Genomic DNA, 24036 nt, shown 5'->3' with positions numbered 1-24036 from the left:
CTAAGAATAAGCATTTAAAGAGAGAGAGAACAGCCATAAAGTTTCAAGTACAGCAGGTTGGAGACACCGAGTCACAGATGAGAGGGAAGGATGTTAGAGTCAGAAGTCCCAGGTTCCATCTAGGAACGTGGTTCCACTGGTGGACTTGGTAGTGCTGAACTAACAGCTGGGCCCAATGATCTTTGAGATCCTATCTAACACAGATAATTCTTTGATTCTGTGGCATTCGCAATTCCTGGCAAGTCTTACCTCAAAAATTACTGAAAACGCCGCCAGGTGGCGCGAGCGGCAAGCACCGCCCACGTCCGGTGGAGGGGCGGGGCCTGAGGGTGCCGGGGCGGTGTCTGAGAGTGCCGGGGCGGTGTCTGAGAGTGCCGGGGCGGGGCCTGAGAGTGCCGGGGCGGGGCCTGAGGGTGCCGGGGCGGTGTCTGAGAGTGCCGGGGCGGTGCCTGAGGGTGCCGGGGGCGGTGTCTGAGAGTGCCGGGGCGGTGTCTGAGGGTGCCGGGGCGGTGTCTGAGGGTGCCGGGGCGGGGCCTGAGGGTGCCGGGGCGGGGCCTGAGAGTGCCGGGGCGGTGTCTGAGAGTGCCGGGGCGGTGTCTGAGAGTGCCGGGGCGGGGCCTGAGGGTGCCGGGGCGGGGCCTGAGGGTGCCGGGGCGGGGCCTGAGAGTGCCGGGGCGGGGCCTGAGAGTGCCGGGGCGGGGCCTGAGGGTGCCGGGGCGGTGTCTGAGAGTGCCGGGGCGGTGCCTGAGGGTGCCGGGGGCGGTGTCTGAGAGTGCCGGGGCGGTGTCTGAGAGTGCCGGGGGCGGTGTCTGAGGGTGCCGGGGCGGTGTCTGAGAGTGCCGGGGCGGTGTCTGAGGGTGCCGGGGCGGGGCCTGAGAGTGCCGGGGCGGTGCCTGAGGGTGCCGGGGCGGTGCCTGAGAGTGTCGGGGCGGTGTCTGAGAGTGCCGGGGGCGGTGCCTGAGAGTGCCGGGGCGGTGTCTGAGAGTGCCGGGGGCGGTGTCTGAGGGTGCCGGGGCGGTGTCTGAGAGTGCCGGGGCGGGGCCTGAGGGTGCCGGGGCGGGGCCTGAGGGTGCCGGGGCGGTGCCTGAGAGTGCCGGGGGCGGTGCCTGAGAGTGCCGGGGCGGTGTCTGAGAGTGCCGGGGGCGGTGTCTGAGGGTGCCGGGGCGGTGTCTGAGGGTGTCGGGGCGGTGTCTGAGAGTGCCGGGGGCGGTGCCTGAGAGTGCCGGGGCGGTAGAGTGTCGGGGCGGTGCCTGAGGGTGCCGGGGGCGGTGTCTGAGGGTGCCGGGGCGGTGTCTGAGAGTGCCGGGGCGGGGCCTGAGAGTGCCGGGGCGGTGTCTGAGAGTGCCGGGGCGGTGTCTGAGAGTGCCGGGGGCGGTGTCTGAGAGTGCCGGGGGCGGTGTCTGAGAGTGCCGGGGCGGTGTCTGAGAGTGCCGGGGGCGGTGCCTGAGAGTGCCGGGGCGGTGTCTGAGAGTGCCGGGGGCGGTGCCTGAGAGTGCCGGGGCGGTGTCTGAGAGTGCCGGGGCGGTGTCTGAGAGTGCCGGGGCGGTGTCTGAGAGTGCCGGGGCGGTGTCTGAGGGTGCCGGGGCGGTGCCTGAGAGTGCCGGGGCGGTGTCTGAGAGTGCCGGGGGCGGTGCCTGAGAGTGCCGGGGCGGTGTCTGAGAGTGTCGGGGCGGTGCCTGAGGGTGCCGGGGGCGGTGTCTGAGGGTGCCGGGGCGGTGTCTGAGAGTGCCGGGGGCGGTGTCTGAGAGTGCCGGGGCGGTGTCTGAGGGTGCCGGGGCGGGGCCTGAGAGTGCCGGGGCGGGGCCTGAGGGTGCCGGGGCGGGGCCTGAGAGTGCCGGGGCGGTGTCTGAGAGTGCCGGGGCGGTGTCTGAGAGTGCCGGGGCGGTGTCTGAGAGTGCCGGGGCGGTGCCTGAGGGTGCCGGAGGCGGTGTCTGAGGGTGCCGGGGCGGTGTCTGAGAGTGCCGGGGCGGTGTCTGAGAGTGCCGGGGCGGGGTCTGAGAGTGCCGGGGCGGTGTCTGAGAGTGCCGGGGCGGTGTCTGAGGGTGCCGGGGCGGGGCCTGAGGGTGCCGGGGCGGTGCCTGAGAGTGCCGGGGCGGTGTCTGAGAGTGCCGGGGCGGTGTCTGAGAGTGCCGGGGCGGTGTCTGAGAGTGCCGGGGCGGTGTCTGAGGGTGCCGGGGCGGTGTCTGAGGGTGCCGGGGCGGTGTCTGAGAGTGCCGGGGCGGTGTCTGAGGGTGCCGGGGCGGTGTCTGAGAGTGCCGGGGCGGTGTCTGAGGGTGCCGGGGCGGTGTCTGAGGGTGCCGGGGCGGTGTCTGAGGGTGCCGGGGCGGGGCCTGAGAGTGCCGGGGCGGTGCCTGAGGGTGCCGGGGCGGGGTCCTGCTCCCTGCGCCTGCGCTTGGCGCCCCCGGAAAGGCGGCCACGTCTGCCGGAAAAGATGGAGCTGAGCTGCCCGGCGCGGCCCGCAGCTCTGTGCTGACCGGCGCTGGCCGTCGGCCCCTCACGGCTCCCCTCGGGAGCGTCCCCTGCGCTTGCAGGAGGTGAGGCCGGGCCGTGCTGAGCCCCCGGCGCTCCTGAGTGGGGCCGGGCCTGGGGAGGGCCGCGGACAGGCAGTGCTGGGGGTGGGGGGCAGCGGCCACCCTGAACGTCGCCCTTCCGTTCGGCTCTGCGCTTCCTTCCACAGTCCGGTCCCGGGGTGAAGGAGCCATTCCCAGGAGCTGGGGTACAGGCACACGCCGCCGGTGTGGTGTCGCAGGCCCGTGGTGCAGGTGAAGGCACGCACCTGTGCGCCGTGTTGGTGTCACGGGAGGGGCAGCGGGCTGCAGAGTTTGTGGGGAAGAAGATCCCCTGCCTGAGCCAGGTTGGGAATTTGCAGGCCAAACGTCTAAGGCATAGTTGTTTTCTGTGATACTCTGTAGCAGGTGATGACACCAGAAACTGATACAGTGGTCTGATTTTAATACCCTTGATTAAAAACCTAGGTCTTGTCTGTATTCCTCAGAAACTGATTTGTTTTATTTCCATTAGTTACCAAAACAGCAATATACCAACGAGTAGAAGGAAAGTATTAAAATAACTACAGCACTAATAGATTGACAGCCATTGTTTAGGTAGAACATACAATCTGATTTGTAATCCTTTTGTCTTTTGCAGTATATGGTCCTGAAATTTTAATTGTACAGAGTTCATCAACAGACGCTCATCATGTCTTGGCTTGCTGATCTTGCTGGAAAGGCAGAGGATCTACTCAACAGAGTTGATCAAGGAGCTGCATCGGCTCTGAGCAAAAAAGACACATCAAGCAGTGCAGTTTATGATAATAAGAACTTGGACTCTGCCAGTGAATATTCTGAAGTGCGCCAGCATACTGGAGAACTGAAATACCAGGCATCATCCAAAGCAGCCTACATCTCCTCAGCAGCCGATAATATTAAACACCAAAAGGCCACAATCCTGGCAGGAACAGCAAATGTTAAAACAGCACGTAGGACATCCTCAGAGGCAGCTTCTCCAGTAGAAAATGCTTCCACACCCAGAGCTGCCTCACATTTTGTGAGAAGAAAAAAGTCAGAACCTGATGATGAATTGCTATTTGATTTTCTCAACAGTTCAGAGAAAGAACCTAATGGAAGGATAGATTCTAAAAAAGAGAAGAGCAAGGCACCTGTTCTTCAAAATCACTCTCGGACTTCAAGCATTAGTTCTGTGTCTACCAGTACACAGAGTGCAAAAACTACTGAAGATAATGCCGTGAGGAGCCAAGGCAATGGTAGTTAAATAGTATTGAACCTAGAGATATTTAAAACCCAAGTATGTCTAGGGTAAGGCTAGGTAACACGTTTGTTGTCACTTCATGGAACATTTCATAGTGGTAGTATGTCAAATGGGTGAGGTACAGCAGGGCTTTTCACATTTTTTCATCACTGAGGTCATACTCGGTACCATGCTAATTTGACAAGCACATAGCTAATACGTAAATCTTTTGTGCTCTGGATCTACCTTGTTGCTACTGCTCACCCTGACCTCTCTGAACTGTGATCTAACCTTGCATCAGCCCCATATGTCCCCACGTAGAAGCGCAGGTGCTGCTGCATTTGTTCGGTCATTGAGGCCCTTAGCTGCTGTTGCCACGTAGGAGGGTGAGTGACTTCCCCCCACAGATAGATGGTGTTGGCTGCTGCCCAGTGCAGCACGTGAGGTGGGGTGCGGTATTCCCTGTTCCACCATGCAGGAGGGGTAAGCTGGCAAACTTGCTTGTCCTGCAGGAAGCTGGACGTGGATAGGGTGTTGCAGAGCTACAGGCATGAGAGAGCTAGAGAGGTAAAGCATCTGGGTTTGCCAGAAGTAGTTCATGACTGCAGTCTAAATCCAGAGGGCCAAATGAGCCTCCAGGCCAGCCAGTCGTAAGATGGGGCTGTGCTCAAGTCAACAAGGAGAATGTGGCTGGCAAGTGTCAAGAACTTGTGTTCTCTATCAAACTGTCCAGTCTGTACTCCATCCTTGTTGCTGTGCTACTTTGCTGTTATTTATTTTAGAAAATTGAAGCAAGTAGTTCTGTTATTAATAATGTAGTTAAAATACTTTAGTATTTGCTCAGTACTTTGAGCATGTAAAGCATTGTAAATGCCTTTTTTTTTACTTACTAAATTAAGGATGCTGAAAAGCTTTAGACATAAAAAGGGATAATTTCCAAAGATGTGAGTATTTTTCTGTTTCTGAGTTAATGACTTTTTAGTAAGGTTTATTACTAATAATAATTCAAATATATTAGACCTGGCTCTGTGACCTTGCTGATTGGTGCTTAAGAAACATCTGGTTTGCTCAGTGTGGCCTGTTGAATTTTATTCAGAGGATTTTTGAGCAGAGTTTGCATTGTGGAGCTGCTAAATAAGAAGGGATGTAGTTACAATATAGGATTTGAACATGCTGTTTTCCAAAGTTGATTGTACAGATATATCTTTGTCATTTAAATATTCAGCATAGAATCTGTCAAAGTATCTTATGATGTATTAGCTACGGACAAAACCAATTAACATCATACTTTGTATATTGCCATGGTTAGAATCTAGTCTGTGCTATAAATGGCTCATTTCTTGCTTCATTAGTTTCATTAATCTGTTGAGTTTTCCAGAAAAATAAATCAGCCTAAATTGTTTCATAAGTTGGAAACTGTGTAACTAAATCAAAGGAAAGATAATGACACTCCTTAGAATCCCCTAAATCAGAAGGGCTTGAGAAAATGTGGAAGAAATCTTCCTGTCACTGCTGCTACTTGTGGGTGTGGTGGTGCTCAGAATTAATAGTGTGCCCCAGTTCCCTGGGCTTGGGGTATTAGGGACTGTTGCAGTGGTAAGAAGAAAGGTGAAGCAGCTTGATTAGTGATCACAGGGGGAAGTAAATAAAGTTTTAACGATTTCACTGCAGTCTTGCTTGGAATTAGTTGTGGTCTGGCCCCCTCCCTGGATTTTCAGCAGTTACTCCCCTGGGACATACTAAATTCAGCAGTAATATTTTTGGATTGCCTGCTTGTTTGTTCATTGCTTACTATGTCATTTTTTATCTTAACATTGCTGCAAAGCTGCCAACTATCTGCATGCTGGAATCAAGATTCTTACAGTGAATTTTCACAGCACTAATCAAGGATGCTTGTGCATGATGGGAAAAGGCTGTTGGTTCCTCCTTCCCTGCAGGGGACTGTTGTTCAGAATACTGCTAGGAGTTCCTTTATAGTTCTCTCTCTTTTAAAATAAAATTGACATTGACAAATTCTGAATGGAAACCCAGAATGAGCTTGTACTAAAAATTTCTTCAGTTAGTTGCTATGTATATTTAATGTTTTCTGTTACTCTTCAGCTTCTGAGGACTTCTCTGAGCAGCAGTGTCGTAAATAGAGCATTAATGTTTTGAAATCATAAAGTTTCCATTTATGTAATGAGAAATTTTATAGCTTCTATGTCTTGTCATGCAGTATTAACAAAAACACTGCATGATGCATAAATATGCATAAATGTAAATAGTTCTATTTTGTGCAGTTCCTTGTGAGAAACAGCTCCATATTCCATTTCAGTATAAACTATTTTGATTTATTATCATTGTTGTTACTTAACCATTGATGCAGAACATGGAACTACTGTTTGTATAAAGGCAGCTTATTAGATACATACATGAGTTCTAACTTGCATCTCTCTGTACAGAATCTCCAGACAGTTCAGACTCTGGCCTGGGAGCACAAGGGAGCAGCGTGAAGGATTCATCACTAAATGCAGTAACCAACCCCAGCCTTTCAGCTAATGATGATACCAAATCACATGAGCTGTCCAATCTTCGCCTGGAGAACCAGCTGCTGCGAAATGAAGTTCAGTCATTAAATCAAGAAGTGGCTTCATTGATACAGAGGTCCAAAGAAACACAAGAAGGTACTTCAGCTATAACATGAGTAAAATGCTAGTGAACTAGGAAACAATGCTCTGTGTATTTATAATAAAAGCTCTCCAGGTACATTTGCTTGTATGACTTGCCATGTAATGAGATGGGAGAAATTAGAAGGCTTGTTCAACTACAAAGATAAAACAAGTGTTGATTAAAATGATGTGTTCAAGTAAGTTACAAAGCTTACGTGTTATTAAAACACTGGTAGCAAATACCGTGTTTAAAATACTTTTCTTCCATTTTAATTGCTATTTCAATATACTTTTAAATGAATAAATTCCTTTAAATACTTTAAACTGACTTCTTTCTGGCCGTAGTAGACTACAGTCTCTGATGCCTAGAAACTGACAGTAAAAATATAAAATTAGTAGTTTTAATATGACATCACTGGCTTTTTCAAAGCCAGATTAAATGACAGATGTAGAGAATGTGAATACAAATTAAACAATAAAACATACAGCAAACTCCTGCTGCTAGGCATAAAATTGAGGTACCACATTTTTTTCACAGTAACTGCATAAAACAGATGATTTTAATTTCCGGTGAAGTTTAATGTGTGATGTTAGATTAAAAACACAAGCTTCTAAGTATTCAGGCATTATTCACCACTGGTGTATTTTTCTACTGTTATTTATGTGACAACAAACTCAAACTAGAGTTAAACTAGAGATGCTTTATGCAGAGGTTTCTGTTCCCACAGAGATAATTGACAGAAGGCCACTGCAAGGAGTGGGGCAGGTGAAATCTGTCATCTGCAGTGTGACCCAGAAGGAAATGTCTGCTTTGAGATCACCTCCAAAATTTTATGGGTTGTGCTTTGACAGCCAATCTGGCATTTGTTACTTCCCGGTAGCTCATAGATTTTCAGTTTTACTTCAGCTTGGTTGTATTTAATTTTTTTCTTCAAGAAATGAGATATGTGCATCCTGACTGCTTACAAGACCTTGCAATATCTACTTTTGTAAACTTCAAAGAACCTTCTTATTACGTAGAACTGAACAAATCCCGGGAGAAGATGGAGAAGTGGAATGCTGACCACTCAAAGAGTGACAGGATGGTTAGAGAACTTCAGGCTCGAGTTGATGATCTGACAGAAGCTGTTGGTGCCAAAGATTCACAGCTAGCTGTGCTGAAAGTACGGTTGCAAGAAGCTGATCAGCTCTTAAGTGCTCGGACAGAAGCTTTGGAAGCACTGCAGAATGAAAAATCACGGTACTTCATAATTTCATACTTTGGAATTCTGCAAATAGTAATAGGTTTGAAAAAATCAAGGTAGATAATTTAGTCTCTTCAAGAATGAAAAATAATAAACTAATGAGGAAAGATTCGAAATACAAGAATTAAAGTTTGTTCTGAGACTGCTATATCATAGTTGGCAGTGGGAACAGGGCAAATGAGTATTAAATAGGGCATCAGTTGCCATCTGATTATTGAAATACATTTTGTATAAAGTATTTATGTTTGTTTCAGAGGCCTGAAGTTGAGGTCCCAAGAATTTTATTTTTTCTTGAAAAATAGTCCTGCTTATCCACAAATATAAAGTCTTTCCTAAACTTGTCTCAGTGCTGGGATGTAAATCAGCAAGTGGACACTTCAGAATATAGGCCAGGGAGAAGAAGTGTGTGTCATTAACTCCAGGCTTTACACCTGTAGTGAGCCATATGCAGTAATCTACTGGGCAAATCTTCAAAGCTGGTCTGGAAGCAAGGAGGTTATATTTCTACACAAAAAATCACACTAGCTTGCTTCTTTTCCAATTAATGTGTGTCTCTATTTCAGGATAATACAAGACCACAGTGAAGGAAGCAGTTTACAAAATCAAGCTCTTCAAACTCTTCAGGAGAGGCTGCGTGATGCAGACTCTGCACTCAAGCGAGAACAAGAAAGTTATAAACAAATGCAGGTTAGACATGAAGAGTAAGGAAGCCTTTGAGACTGTTTTTGAGATCAGATCTGTGAGGTTCCAAGTGCTCTCTTCTCCCTTTGACTTCAGTTCCTATTCAGGGCACTAATTGCTTGGAAGGATGTGCTGTCTGCTGCACTAAGTATCTTTGAGATGCTAATTTACTTTTTATATGTTATTTTGAAAGCTTTGTGAGTAAAGTTTTTTGAGGATTAATGTTGACAATTTTTATTGGGGTTTTTTTTCATGCTAACTTTAGTGTTAATACATATTTTAAAAGTAAATCAGTATTCAGTTTAGTTTTCCATGGTGTGTTGTTACACACCTTATTGTTACACAATTTTACTGTGAGATCTTAAGATGGATGATCACTTCTGTGGTAAAGATGCAAGTACATTATTGATAGAGAATGTTTTCACACTTAATTTGGCCTTTGTTATGTATAATAACATCTCTGAAAATCTTTATTAGTGTCTGTTTTGGTTTTTTTTAAAGTACTTCAAAATATGTCATACTACAATTGATAATATTTTTTGAGAGGCAATCTTGCTTTTTGTTTGCTAAATAAATATGAATAATAGGAAGATTGTTATTCCCTCACTATTTGTGGTGAGGGAAAGAAAACCATATTCTTACTCAGATTATTTACCACTTGCTTAAGCAAGCAGAATTTTTTTCCACATAGCAGTAATGTGTCTTTAAGTAGGAGGTGGTGTGCCCTGTGTAGTTGCTTTTAAACTGTCTTTTTTCCTTTCTAGGTTAAAGTTGAGACTGTGTTTAAACACAAAGTATTGTTTCTTTATTGCTCTTAGAATGAGTTTGCAGCTCGTCTAAGTAAAGTGGAAGCAGAACGTCAGAACTTGGCAGAAGGGATAACTGTAGCAGAGAGAAAGTATTTAGATGAAAAGAGGCGAGCTGATGAGCTTCAGCAGCAAGTCAAAGTAACTAAAAGCCACCTAGAGTCTGCAAAACAGGAACTGACAGACTATAAACAGAAAGCTACTCGCATTCTCCAAGTAAGCATTGTTGTGAAGAAATGCGGTTTGATTTGTATGCTTTAACTTTTTTAAGGTGTCATGTGTCAAAGAATCTAACTTGGGGGATTTTTTTTCATGTGTCCTGTATGTCTTCTGGGGCATGTCTATAATGATGCATACATAGAACAGCTACCAGTCTGCATTTTGTAAACTTCAGTTTAGAGATGAAGTTATGGAATTGAAGTGGTAGTTCAGGTCCTGAACCTTAAAAAAAATCCAGGTGCACCTTTGCACTTATTGTGCATCATCTCTCAGTGTGTTCCATGTCCAAGGGTCCAGATAGTTAAGTAGATGCAATCTACAGTTTGTTCCATATCCAGTATTCTTGATTCAATAATGTTCTTTTGTTCTGCTTGAGGCTGAAGCATAGCATAGAATGTATACTTAACATGTAACCAGAAAATATTTTTCCATGTCCTGAAAGGTTGCTTGTGATCAACATTATATAAACAATGGCAAAATCAGGTATTTTGTGCAGAGTTCTGTACTATTTAATTTGTCAAAGATACCATGTCCAAATGTGGTCAGTTTGAGTCTTGTTTATAAACTTTAGCAAGATGTTAAAGATAGAGATCTCTGTTTAGAATAGTTAATTTAGTCGAATGTTTGAGGACAGGTTTTAAATCATCTTGGTAAATACGAAAAGCCTGAAATCACAAGTCAGTGTTGAGGTAACACTAGGCTGACTCGGAATAAAATGGTCTATCCTCTTTCCTGGAAGAGTTATTGCTGTATTTGGTTATTGATTTTGCTGGCAGGAAAAAAAGGAGGTCAGTTTTGTCATGAGTGTCTTTTTTTAGTGTCTGTTAGTGTGCAGCTTCTCTGTTATGGTACCTAGAGGGCCAAAATTGTTATCCATGACAAGTTTAACGTTCCAGGCACTTGTAAAGAACAAAGCTGTACTCTTCCATAGGTAACACAGGCTTTCAGTAAACCTAGTCTTAAGGCATACAGGAAATCAGAAAAATTAACAATACGGAAGCATTTTCATTTCCAAATGTGTGGGGTCATTATTGGATAAAAGAACAGATAAACCAGTGCTTTATGTCTATGTGTGAATTTTAGAGCAAAGTTGTTATAGCATATTCTAGTTGAGTACTTGTTCAATGCTGCTATGAATAATATATTGACTTATTTTTTCAGTCTAAAGAAAAGTTGATAAACAGCTTAAAAGAAGGCTCTGGTATTGAAGGCCTGGATAGCAACACAGCAAGCACGGTGGAACTGGAGGAACTGAGACATGAGCGAGACACTCAGAGAGAAGAAATACAAAAACTAATGGGGCAAATACAGCAGATGAGAACAGAGATGCAGGTATGTGCCTATGTACACCTGCATTTGTACTTACCTACAACAAAGGACTGCTTTCTTGTATACTGTGAGATTGTTGTTTCTAGTATTAATTACCTGACTTCTCTCTTCTCTCCCTACTGTGTACTCCTTTCGAGGGAAGTATCTTTCCTAACAAGCATAGTGATTTTTCTAGCCATCACCTATATCCTTTTCTGCAAGAGCTACTAATTCTTGAAGCAGTGTAATCCAAGTCATCTGCTGGCATAATGGGCTCAACACAGCAGCTTGCATGCAAGCCTGTTTTACAGTTTTAGCCTGTAGAGAGTAGAAAGGAAGAAATGGAGGCTTTTCATGTTCACAAAATGTGTTTATTTTTTTACCGTATTAGTAAAAATATTCTGTATAAAATGACCAAATGTCATTTATCCAATACACCCACACCTTCCTTTTCCTTTGAAGAAATATTGCATATACTACTTTTTTTTTGCTGTTACTTACGACAGATTTGCAGTAATGTTTGAATGTTAGTGAAATGGTTACATTTCTGTTTCTTTCAGGATATGGAGACACAGCAGGTAAGTGAAGCTGAATCAGTGAGAGAGCAGCTTCAAGACCTACAGGAGCAGATATCAGCACATAAAATGGCCAAGCAAGAGGCAGAAGCTGAGCTAGAACGGCAAAAACAGGTAAGGAATTCTTGAAAGCTGGATCTCTTTTTAGGCCCCGTGTAGTGCCATCAGCAAAGCATTTGGCTTAATAAGAGAATAATTGGATACTTGGGCAGTGTTCAATTAATTTTTTGTCTAGTATTCCAAAGAAATCCCCAAAAGCTTGGGGAATGTCATTAGGTCAAGGAAGGTGCAGCCAGAACTAAGCAATGGTCAGGGCCTTCTGGATACTCCTGATGAACAGAGATCTCGCTGAATAAACAGGACCTTAAGGAGTGCACAGAATTGATCAGGATCTTGAATTTTATTCAGCAGGGAAACAATCAAACAACAAGGATAGAGTAAAATTTGTAACATTTTTTGTATCAAGAAACAGTAATACTGAAATTGGCTACTGTGAAACTTCCTGTGCTCAATTAATACATAAGTTTCAGCTTGTAAGACAATGTCATTGTAGTACCAATTTAGAGGTACTTTATTTAATCCATTTGTTACTCAGTTCTGAATTAATTGTTGTTACTTGTAAGCTACTCTATTAGGCAAATTGCTGATAAAATTATGTTAGTGAATTCTGTCAGATTGTGTCATCTTTTTGCGCAAACTCTGCCTTGATATAATCAGTTTTGTACAAAAAATAGAGCAGGAAAAAAAGGCAAACTCTTATTTCATGTGAATGAACTTATTATTCATTAGGAATTGGACAAATACTTTGCACTCTGTGAAAAATTTTCCTTGTAAGAAAAAGCTCATGTAAAGAGAATTAATAACGAGGAAAGCACGAGTACTCTGTATCTGCTAGGAACAATTTATCTTATAGGATTATCTATCCTTCCAGAAATTACATTTTAATGGGATTCTTGCAGCTTGAACTAATTAAAAGGCAGAAGTCGAGGTCTGCTCTTGATGGGTAGCTGATGTTTATTATGTCAAAGCAGATGGTAGATTGTATTTTGTTACTCCTGCCCTTCTGAGGAATATGTTTTAAGTCAATAGAAAGAGTGAGGTGAATTAAAAAAAGCATTATTGGTTATTGCAGAAACTGAAATCTTCTTTTGGATGACACCCATTAACATGTGCTTTTAACATAATTGCTTGTGTTGATACTTAATATAGTTATGGTCAGTTCTGTCTGGGAGTTGCTTTAACTATTGTCAAAAGGTTTCTGAAACTGAAGATGGAAAATAAGTAGAGGCGTTATTTTTTGTACATCTGATGGTTCAAAGGGAGAACAGGATTATGTGTTTTCTGTAGCAACTGACAGCTGAAGTGATAGTGATTTGAAGATGGTCTTAATTTAAAAAATAAGCTTGACATGTCTGTAAGTGGGAGCTAAAATTGCCACTATATCATGGGAGTAACAGAACTTATGGTTAGATTTACTCTTCAGTAATTTGTTTTTTATTAATATTCCTTCTCCTTTCACATCTGCTATGTTAATTTATCCTAAAATTTAGGGGAAGATGTATGTCGTACAGAGTTACAGATAGATATGCCAAGGGTTTTCAAATATGTTTAAAGAATGGTATTTTGAATTAATGAGGTTTTTTAGGAATACAGATACCCCCTGAGTATTTTGTAATCGTTACATTATTGACATAGTTTCAAGATAGGACTACAACAAATGGTGAAAGTGTAAGGAAGATGAGTTATGGTCCCAATGAAACTGTGTGGCTCTTAGTAAACTAGTCGGGATTAATATTTATATTAGGGTAGTCTCCGCAAAAGAATTTAATTGGCCTTGTAGGTTGTGTCTTGATGCTCAGCTCTCTCTTTCCCCATACCCTCCATCCTAGCCAGACATGTAACTAAGACAGTATTTCAGTTTGTATTTGATTGCAGAATATTGTTTTCTTGTGTTCTGTTGTGAAACTCTAGATAACTAGAGTGTGTCTTTTAAAATACATATATGTGTAAAATCTTCTATTTGTAATTGTGATAAATTTTATAGGAACTCCGTTATACTGAAGAAGAATTGTATCGAACAAAGAATACTTTGCAAAGCAGAATAAAAGACAGAGAGGAAGAAATTCAGAAGCTCAGAAATCAGGTGTGTATAGAAAATAATTTTATCCCCTTCAGTTCTGAAAACAGTGATAGGAACTACTCATTTGACTAACCTATCCTGAAAAATCCCATAAGCATTCTACATGCGAGGCACAGTGTACTTGTTTTCAATAAAGAGTAGAGTTTTGAGAGTAGGGAATACAAGAAGGGATCCATGTAAATAGCTGATTTTATAGCTGTATGTGCTTTTATATAAAGGGAGGGGAAAATCAGCCTCTGTCCCAACTAGACCTGGTGGGGGGTGTTGGATCAACATTCTTCTCTTTGCAAACTAAAAAACCTCATTGGAGTTTGATTAGGTCATTATGAATTCTGCCAAGATCCTTGTAGCTGGGCACAGAACCTCGGTTATGTCCTGCAGACTCAGTGATCCTTCTGGCCCACTGTTCTATCTTGGCCAGTGGCAGTAGGGGCCAGCATGTGAGCCTGGCCACTTCTTCACTCCGTGTACCTGCTCAGCATCAGCAGTTGAATTAGGGTTGTTAGTGTTTAAGTCTCTACCAAGTTCCACTGGTGTGTTGATGGACCTGTTTTCCTTGTATCAATCTAATCCCTTTTGGAACCTCCTCATACTTGTCAGCCCCCACAGTCTCCTTGGGCAGCATGAAGGCATAGGCCTCATTTTGTTAAATTACCTTAGCATAGTGAAAAGTAGTCTGTTTGTGGAGAAATTGGTAGTCTGGAGTCAGGTGTGGTCAGCTGTGCAGTTACCATGTCAGAGGATTTGGAAATGGTTGTGTTGTGATGGGTTACTTGGGCATGTTGCCAGATGAATTTTCTGCTAGTGCTGAACTTCAGGACTACCTGTACCTGCCTTGTTGCAGGCACTTAATTTGTATTTTGGATCTCTGTAATCCCTGATAATTCTGTTTTTTTCATCAGTGAAGCTACATTTTTGTGGAATATGATGCCACAAAGTGGCTGAGGTCCAAGACTGTAGTGAATAGATGAGCTATGGCACATATGGCAAATCTGGTGATTCCTATTTGCTTTAAATATTTTCTGCAAATTGAATTACATGATCCATGTCAAATGCATGATCCCTTTGCTGGCCATGCAGTTTCTGTTTGCTAGTACAACCATATTTTCTGCCTCAGTGCTCCTCAGTTCTTCTGCAACATTTCCTGCATTTTCACCATTTCATTCAAGTTTTCCTGTAAAATGGCATCAGATTCTCCCCATTTGTACTGAGTTTTGCTTTCCTTGTACTGAGTTTTGCTTTCCTTGTGCTGAGTTTTGTTTTCCTTGCTTGAAAACATTTTTATGTACTCACTAAGTTGAAAGTATGGTAGTCAGGCTGGATTAGCTTGCTTATGATTGCTGTCTGAACTTGTCTTTGAGGCATAGCAGTGATTGTGTGATCAAATTTAGGGTTATACAGGAACTTTTGTAGGATTATAGGTGGAAAACAGATACATTTTTACATTGAGCTCCTTGTGTAATGTAAACAGTTAACAACCGTTGAAATTAACTTTCCTCTATTGCACTCACTGGTGATAGTTTTGATGGCATTGTCCTGTAAAAATTCTGCAGTGGAGTAATTTGGTTCTTGAAAGCTTAGATTATTTTACAGTTTTGTAATATGTCAGTTGGTCAGAGCTGGAATTTAGAATGATATTTTTTCTTTGCTTTTCTTTTAGCTCACAAACAAGACTCTAAGCAGTAGTAGTCAGACAGAATTAGAAAATCGGCTTCATCAGCTGACAGAAACACTAATTCAGAAGCAAACCATGTTAGAGAGCCTGAGCACAGAGAAAAACTCACTTGTATACCAACTGGAACGGCTCGAGCAACAGCTGAAGGCTCTCCAAGGCACGAGTGCTAATGGACCTTCCATTAACATGGCAGGCATTGATGGTGCTGAAGGTAAATAAGGAAATGCAATACTTTAAACTCGTCTTTTCTGCAGTTCAGACTTTTCTGTTTCCTAATGCCTTTCCCCGAAAGTCTGAGTTTGTAAGGAAAAATAAGTGCTGAAAATAGGCCACTTATGCTAGAGACCTTCTCTACATCAGCCAGTATCATAAAAATAGTTAATTAGAAGCTCCTTTTTGGGTGCAAATGACCTCAGTAAATTTAACAAAGCCAAATTAATCTTCAATTCTAAATAATATGGCACTATTGGAACAATCCTGTCACAGGTGCAAATAAACCTGTATTTTGGGGTTTAAACTGAATATTAGAAGCAGGATCTAAGTATTCTCTTGCAAAAAGGGCTTAGGAGAAGGACAAGAATGGAATACTTCCTTTTGAGAATTGATCTGGTTGAAATTAATTTATTCCTTTCTGTTTTTCTTGAAAAGCAGCTTAAAATGTAATGGTTCTGATGAGGTTGGTTTGTCAATTGTGTATCTCTGGGACAACCTCAGCAGTTGATCCACGGTGTTGAGATGTTACTTTGCCGAGTCAAAGTTTGTCATTTTGTGTATCTCTTAAGTAGCTTTAAAAGCAAGGGACAATCACCAAGAGGTTTGAAATAACAGTCCAGTCTTTTGTTTCTCTGCTTATCAAAGCAGGAGTTGTCTATAAGTAACTTAAGGAAGCTGAAGTTTAGTTGCACAAAAGTAACATTATCTGAGAATCTTTTTTCTTTTTTTTTAATAAAATCAATACATAGTAAAAATGTAAATAAAGTAAAAAATTGTTGAATATACAAGTTAGTGTCAGAAATGCTAATGAAAGTTTCACTGTATAAGAGTAAAAAAAAATTGAGAAACTGTGGCAAGTATCAAGCCCATCATTTTATACACCTCATAATAGTTACTGTGACATCATGGAGTTGAATATCAAGATATCCATTTAGTAAGCTAATAAATTAAAAAAATATACCAAGTTGAAGAAATGTTTGGCTTGATTGTAAGTTTATCAAGAATTGATGACACTTCAATCACATTGATCACTATTTTTATATTATTTTTATATATCTTTGTTATATACTATCAATTTGTTTTAGTTAAACAACAGCTTGGCTAATTTTTTGCCTTTTTCCCCTTCAAACAGGTGCTCGTATGCGCAGTGTTCCTGTCCTGTTCAGTGACGTGGATACCAGCGTGGCAGGGGTGTATGGGAGAGTCCGCAAAGCTGCCAGTACTATAGATCAGTTTAGGTAAGAGTGCCCCTGGGCAACGCATTTGCAGCTGCTGTCATCCTTTTACAGTTTCCAAGTGACACACTTTGGTTTGTATCGCTTTTACGAAGGTAAAAGTTAAAAATAATGCAGCTAAAGTATGGTATAAATTACTAAATATTGCCCCATTTCACTTGTGCTTTCCTATGATATTAATATTCTTGAGCTTTTGCAAATTATAGTCAATTATTTAAACAAAGCTCTTACAGATTTTGATGCAGGAGGTTCTCTAAACTATGAAAAAAAATCTAACCTAATTCATTACCATCTTCTACATTTTTTACTTTCAGAGGTTTTGGCTGTGTCTGTGATAAACACAGTAAGAGTGTATTAGTGGGGGAGTATCATCTGTGCTCTTTTAGTCCTGATGAAGACAAGATTCTGCCTTCTAAGCCAATGCAGCTGTTTACCTTGAAAGATAATCTGTTTGAGGAATTAGTAAATGCAAATCATTCTGGATCCAGCAATAGACTTGCTTTGATCCCTTTCTGAGAAGTTAGGTGAATTGACAGTATTTGTAGCAAAGGTCTGCTACAAAACTTGAACCAAATACCAACAGAAAACAAAATCTGGTGATACTTCTTTGAACGCAAGATAACTTGATAGAAAGTTCTTTGTGCTTCCTTGGTACTTGAATTTCATTGTGAAAGGATTTCTATGATTTGGATTAAATTAGGAGAATATGTTTTATTGGTGAATTTTCTCACCCTACTTAATGTTTTGAGTCCATGAAGTAAAATTCAAGAAAACAACAAAGCCTTGTGTATATTTCAGCCAATTCAAGACAGAAACAAAGCCATGATGTTTGAGTTTGTGGTGAGTGGGATGAGAGGAACAGGAATTTATTGCTCAGTGTTGAATTGTGTGTTTTGTTTTCTCTTGTTGCCTGTGTAGCATTCGGCTGGGAATCTTTCTGAGGCGATACCCCATAGCAAGAGTCTTTGTAATCATTTACATGGTGAGTCAGCTTTCTTGGATGCAAGATTTCTGTAGCCAATTTATATGCCTTAAATGTATGTCTTAAATGGCAAGATTGATGTTCGAAAGGCTATAATTAACAACTCAATGTGGGTTTTTGGAAAGTGGACCAAATAATACTTACACAACAGCATTTTAGAGTCATGTTGCTTGGCAGTTTTCAGTTTTTCCCAGAAATTCTTAGTATAGCGGTCTTAAAGACACTTATGTAACTACCATTGAAAGCCCTGTGAAAGTAGATGGCTAGTGGTAAAATATGGAATAGTAGTGACCAGTTGCTAAGGTTATCCTGGCATGCCTGCGTGCACTGCATTTAGGAAAATGACGTTTTTTAGAGCTTTTTTAAATATTTGACTCTTCACTTTGGTTTTTTTCAGTGACTAATGATCACTCCTCTCTAGCAGCTGAAAAAGTAGCAAGAGAAGTTTTTCTTGGTGGACTTACACAAACAGTAGAAAATTGCTCGCCCACGTTGGGCAAAATTGTCAGGCTGGCAACTGCTAGAAGTGAAATGCCTCCCTTGTCCACTGGAGGGCAGGTGCCTGTCAGCTACAGGGACCTGTGGAAAGGCAGGCTTTATAAAAACCACTGAAGGCTTCTGCTGCCTAAGATGCAATCTGAAGGGAGGCTTAATGGTGGCTGTATATGAGCTGAGCAGTCAGTGGCAGTTACCCCTTTGCAGCTCAAACCTTGACCATGACTACTATAACTTGAATTTTTAAAAATATTTTTAAAAATAAATGTGGATTATGTATTCCTTTTTGCACTCCAGGCAGCTTCGATTCTAATTGGATAATTTCAGCCAAATTTGAATGAGAATTAACATTCCTGCAGAATTCATAAAAATGCCTCCAATCAGTGCCTGTAGTAAGGAGAAGGAAAGCAGAACTTGGCTGTTTTACAGTCTGGTGTCAGCCAGTTGGCACAAGAGTGAGTAGTGGCTTACCAGTCACTCGAGGCACATCACATAATGTGCTGGCTGGGGACTGGGTGCCAGAGGGAAGAGCTGAAGTCACTGGAGGAAAAGAGAAACCAGATTAACACAAATCTGTAGGAAAACAGGCTGCTTTATTTTTGCTGCTTGCGTAAAGTCTTTCGTTTTCTGTAAATAGCTTCTTCAGAATCTGATTCAGCATTTCATTGTTCAAATGCCAATTATTTTTTTAGAAGTATCTGATTAATAGAAAAAATATTTTAATCAAAATATTTCTACAAAACGAGTTTTATTAGCTCTCGTTGAGAGCTCTCCTATTTACTGCTGCTGTGGATGATGATTCAGTGCTAAGTTTATTTCTTTTCTTTCCCCAGGCATTGCTTCATCTCTGGGTTATGATTGTTCTCCTTACCTACACCCCAGAAATGCATCATGACAGTCCCAGTGGCAGGTAGACTGAGACAGGACCATATGCTGTGCTAATGTAATTTGGACTGGCAATGCCTTTGGAATAATCAGTCCTGAAAAATCAGCAAATTTTTCCTCATGGTGTTTTGGAAGGATGAAAACCATCATGCCTGATTTATCACTACGTTTCAAATACGTGTATAATGTAGCTTTTTCAATTTGCCTAAAAGAGCATCACTTACCTGGAGAAATGAAGCTGTTAAGCTCTGATTAGCCTTTACATTTTATGTAGACCCTCTGGTGGTTAGAGTGAAAGATAAGGCTTGTTCTGCAGAGAAATGCAAGGATTTCTGAAATTGCAGATATGGCTGCAACAAATTATTTTAGGTTGTACTGGATGTAGGCTTTGGTCAGGTAATAACCTGTACTTAGCATTTTAAATAAACTTCTTTCTGTTTTCTTTCAGTCCGCTTTTGCACTTCTGTTTTTGACTTTGTACATAATAGGCTTTTCCTTAACATTTACTGGATACAGGACAATGGATTGGTGCAATATATTTTTGTAAATAAGTTTAAGAATAAAATATTATGCATTCTTCTTAGCTTTGTACTTCTAGTGCAATAGATGTATCTTTCCTACCAACTGAATAGTGGGGCTGCCTATTTAAAGGCTGGTATTTTAGCTTTATTAGAGAAAGAGAGATGGTTTTTGAGAAAGCAGGTTTAAACTGTTGAGAAATAATGGTGTTTCTTTTTGCACTTGAAATTTGTATATTTTCACTGCATTTTCTTATACCTCTCTCATTAGTATGTGTCTTAATCAGATCTTACTGAAACATTTATTTTCTAAAGCTTTGGGTACTTAATTAAAACTATTTCTATATGAAATCTATCAAAACATTAAAATTTTCTCATGTCTAAACATTCACCAAATATACTAATAAACAAACCTCATCAAATATTTATAGTAAAACCCAAAATACCAAACCTACTCAAGTAATTCTGTTGTTGGACTGTGGCATTCTGTAACTACAAATTATCAATAGGCAATCATACAAGGTCACTTTCTTTCCTTAAGAAATTTCCTGTTTTTTTGTGTGGTGCTCACAGCTGGGTAATGAAAAGATGACTACAAGCAATTTGTCACTCTTGCTCTTAAAGATATGGTTCAGTTTTCATGGGGCTTGAACACACAGCACTAGGTCCTGTGCATGAAGTCTGTCACGCTGGCTCCTGTGGAAATGTTACAGTAGACAAATGACTGTATTGCTGCTCTGATTCAGATCTTGCAGAGAAAACTGAAATGTTTTGATGAACTGAGTAATAAAAGAGAGCATTTATTGTAAGTTGTGTCTGCCCTTCATCACATTGTTGATTTTGCCCAATTCCTGTTGCCTGTTTTCTTCTCAATGCTGGTGCTAAAGCCACTTTTGAACGCCAGGGGGAGCTCATTGGTATGGAAGGAGATGAAGTAAAGGACCTTCGCACTCTCGTTTTCTCCTCACATCCAGTTTCTGCATTTAAACACATCTAAAACACCGAATCTTTGGATATTTCAGTATATTGTGACATTTTGGGGGGAACATTCTTAGTGGTATAAACTCCTTACAGCTTTTCTGACATCACAGTCACTGCATGTCTGTTCTTACTTCCTTTTTTGGTTTCCCTTTTCTTGTTTTCTTTTTTTTCTTTTTTGTTTGTGGTTTTGGTTGGTTTGTTTGTTTTGAGTTTTTGTGGTTTTTTGGGGGGGTTGGTGGCAGTTTTTTGTTTGTTTGGGGTTGGTTTGTTTTTATTAGGCAACAACTTTGGAATACACAGATACTTTCTTTTTTGGTGAAACTTACTGAAGCTGTTACAAAAACCCTTCATCATAGATTGGTATTCTTTTCTTCAGTATTTCAGACTTTCTGGTAGAAATTTCACAGGGGTAACCACTAAAAGATTTCAGCTACCTTTTGCCTATTGAACTAAGCTCTTGCATTCCAGTATCAGTTTGGGCTTATGTAGTGTGATGTCTTGTGATGAGGATAAAGTGTTTGGTGCAGGGCACTTGAATAGCATCAGCCTTGTGTTCTGGACAGCGCTAAACCGTTTCAGAGCTAGACAAGAAATAACTACTCCATAAAGCTTTTGTTCAAACACACTGGATTTTTTGCCCCACAGTTCATTGCCTGCACAGATTCAGTGCAAGAACACACAAGACCATGTGCTGGAGTCTCTCTGAAGATAAATGTCACATTTTGAGTTGAAGGCTGATGTACTTCCTGCCTCCAATCAGTGGTGTTGGTCCCCAAGGTCATCTGTATAGATTTGTGAAGTGAGCCATAGCTACAGGTCAAAGATGACACAAGGACACCATTCTGACAAGCAGCTCCTCATGGTGGTGCCTTTCTGTTGGGAGGTTGTCCTTGTTGAACAAATGGCTTTGGAGTGAACAAAACACTTCTGTGGTAGCCTCTCTCCTGAGTGGTGGGAAGATATTTCAAGTGCCAAGTTTCTTCTTGAGGGACTATCAAAGTACTGGGCAGTTAAACTACTCCCACTTCAGAGACCAGAATATCACTTTAGGGGTTTTGAGAATACTTTGCAAATGCTGACCCTATCTTCCCATGCTCTGTAGCCTAGCACCAGAAATAAATGGTTGCCATAACTCACAGAAAACAGGAATCTCGTTTCCCAGCTGCTTTATCTCACTGCCTTGAGAGCACAATGGGCTATTTTGTGATTGAAAAGTCCATTTTTAGTTCCTTCCTTCCTTCCAGGACTGAAACTGCTCCAGGTACCAAGCATACAGCTTGACAGAGTGAATATGATGGAAGATGAGGAACAGGGTTGATAGGGAGCCCCACATTATTTGTTTATGTTTGTTTGCCCCCCCCATTTGTGCCCAGTTTCCCTGCTGTGGTCAGAAGGAGAGAGTGCATTATGCCACCCTTCTGGAAGGAGGGGAGAGAAGCTGTCCCTTCTGGGCTGGCTGGCAGTGGGGCAGGGAGAGCAGCTGGGAAACACTGAAGGGAGGGTGGGAGCTGCTCAGGTGGAGAAGGCTGCAAAGGGAGGTGGGGATGGGTAGCAAGAGCAAAACTACTCTTTCCCCGATATTTTGCAGCCCAGAGAAGGCCTGTTTCTTTCAGACTCTGCTCATCTTGGTACACATTCTGTTAGGCAGATGTACTTGGAGACAGATTTGGGTTTCTGCAAAAGAGGGCTTTGTGTGCATACTCACAAGCACTCATGTGACATCAAACTCTTCTTTGCCACCTTGGTTTGCTGATACCTGATCTGTGCTTTATTTGCTGTGCTAGGTCAGCCATATGTATACTAAGACCCTGTGCAAAGGAAGTGACTTTATTGCTTGATTGCAGATAACATTAACAAGGGGGAAATCAGACTTGCCTGGTAATTAATCTGCTAGTTTCTCACCAATATAGATGAGAGACAAGACATATTTCTTTACCAGAGAGAATGGGTTTCTCTGCTGACCAACTGCAGCCTGATTATAAGATTTGACATTCATGTGTTGCTAGATATTTAGCTATGAAACTATGAAAGAATTCATCAGAATTTCATGTGTTTTCATCTGTATGTTATATTCTTGCCCTACAGCTTGAAAGCCTTGACTTGGAAACAGGCAGACAGATGTCAGCAAACCAAAAATTGTGACAGATGAATAGCAGCTCCCAAAATTATCTGCATTATTCTAACAGGCATCCATGTGCATGCACTCACATAAATAATCCTCTTAGATACAAAGTTTCCTTTCAGAAATGCACTCACTAATTTAATCTCTATTTTAGGGTAGCCGATATTGGGCTAGTGGAAAAACTGGATCCCACCACTGCATTCCACAGCTAGTGGAATGAGCTTTTGAGTTCTCCCTACCTCATGTTGCTTCCTGGCAATACTGCCTGAATTAAATGCTGTTCATCAAGGAGTTATGCAACCTGTTTGGAGAAAGTATCTGATACTCCAGGCAGCTCAGGGGACTGGAGGGATCATGAACCATAGACTAGATCCGAGGCATAAGTGAATCAAGGTGTGCAAAAAGGTTGGGCTGGGAACACAGAGACAGTTTTTCAAGTTGGAGGGGAAAAAACAAAAGTTATGATTACAAACCTTTGCTAGTAATGTGGTTAAAAGTCTGACAGAGACTTCTTGGGAGAGAGTAAAAGATGATAAAAGAGAAGCAATGGCCTTTTTGTGCCATTACTTAGGCTTTTCTAGTCAAGAATCAGAAGCATGGATGAGTGTCTTGTCTAGAATTGACCTTTCCTGCTGAATTTTAGCCTTTTTTCAGACAGATATTGCATGGCAGCTTTTCATGTTTGCATGTTCTGTTCAAATCAGGCAAATTACAAAAAAAAGTGCTTTGAGTTCACATTCTTTGAGGAGAAACTGGAGGAGGACACAAATAAGCAAGAGTCTGAGCTCTGTAGCAGCAGATGGATGGGCTCCAGATGTTCTGCAAAATTAAGCATGTGTGTTTGGTAAAGGTCTGTGATAAGAAATGGATGTTCTCATTTGCTGAAGTTACCAAAGCTGAAACTAACCAACTGCAGCAAAATAACTGATAGGGTACAGGGAAGATCTGGGCTTAGTGGAATGGGATAGAGTGAATGTTTATTTTTTCCCACAGAAAATGAGTCTGTTTTGGCATTCGTAGTAAAGAGAAACATTATCAACAGCAGCACTTTCTACAGTTTAGTGCTAATATACTTGATGTGTTTTCTCAATAGCTTATAAAAAATACCACCTTAACACCAGTGTCTTGCAGCAACCTGGAATAGATGTAGTCTGCATGTGCAAATTCAAGCAATAATTGTCCTAAATGGCTCTATTTAAAAAATTAGGACGCTTGTTGAAAGCATTTGTGTTGATATCTTTAGTGACAAGAACACACGATTCACAATTAGTGTTTAATTTGCAATTAGAAAACACATTCTGCTGAATGAGAGATGGGAATGCCAGTTTTCTGCCTGAACAGCTGGTTAGTTGCTCAACAAGATCCCTGCCCATGAATGTCCCATCTCCACTGCAGCCTTCCAGTTTCCCTCCTGCTGCAACAATTTGGGAGGCTACATAGCTGCAGCAGATGAAACAAAAAGCAGAAATCAGTATTTCTCCAGCTGTTCATGCTGATGTTCAAAGCTTCCCTGTACAATAAAGCTGGCTTGAATTGCCTGTCAGTGTCTGCCAACTGGATAT

At 42.1% G+C, this 24036-nt stretch overlaps 2 protein-coding genes across 3 annotated transcripts; one reads left to right on the top strand and one right to left on the bottom strand.

Moving 5' to 3' along the window:
- Positions 1–159: 159 nt before the first annotated feature.
- LOC116445256 (extensin-like) lies at positions 160–3097 on the bottom strand. The gene is made up of 2 exons (XM_032111693.1): positions 3075–3097; positions 160–2845 (listed from the first exon to the last, which is right to left on the bottom strand). The coding sequence occupies exons 1-2, from the start codon at positions 3095–3097 to the stop codon at positions 160–162; spliced, it is 2709 nt and encodes a 902-aa protein (XP_031967584.1).
- Positions 2391–20180, top strand: GOLGA5 (golgin A5). Of its 2 annotated transcripts, none has more exons than XM_032112601.1 (13): positions 2391–2534; positions 3148–3763; positions 6189–6410; positions 7416–7635; positions 8203–8326; positions 9139–9342; positions 10507–10677; positions 11214–11342; positions 13273–13371; positions 15029–15254; positions 16389–16494; positions 17410–17473; positions 18802–20180. In XM_032112601.1, exons 2-13 carry the CDS (start codon positions 3199–3201, stop codon positions 18880–18882), a joined length of 2211 nt encoding a protein of 736 aa, XP_031968492.1. In that variant the 5' UTR covers positions 2391–2534; positions 3148–3198; the 3' UTR covers positions 18883–20180. The 2 variants fall into 2 exon arrangements, with proteins under 2 accessions (XP_031968492.1, XP_031968493.1); XM_032112602.1 differs by lacking the exon at positions 2391–2534 and adding an exon at positions 2652–2762.
- Positions 20181–24036: the final 3856 nt, after the last annotated feature.

The sequence above is a fragment of the Corvus moneduloides genome, chromosome 6 (assembly GCF_009650955.1).
Source record: "Corvus moneduloides isolate bCorMon1 chromosome 6, bCorMon1.pri, whole genome shotgun sequence".
Classification (NCBI taxonomy): domain Eukaryota; kingdom Metazoa; phylum Chordata; class Aves; order Passeriformes; family Corvidae; genus Corvus; species Corvus moneduloides.
This window is presented reverse-complemented; position numbering and strand designations above follow the sequence as displayed.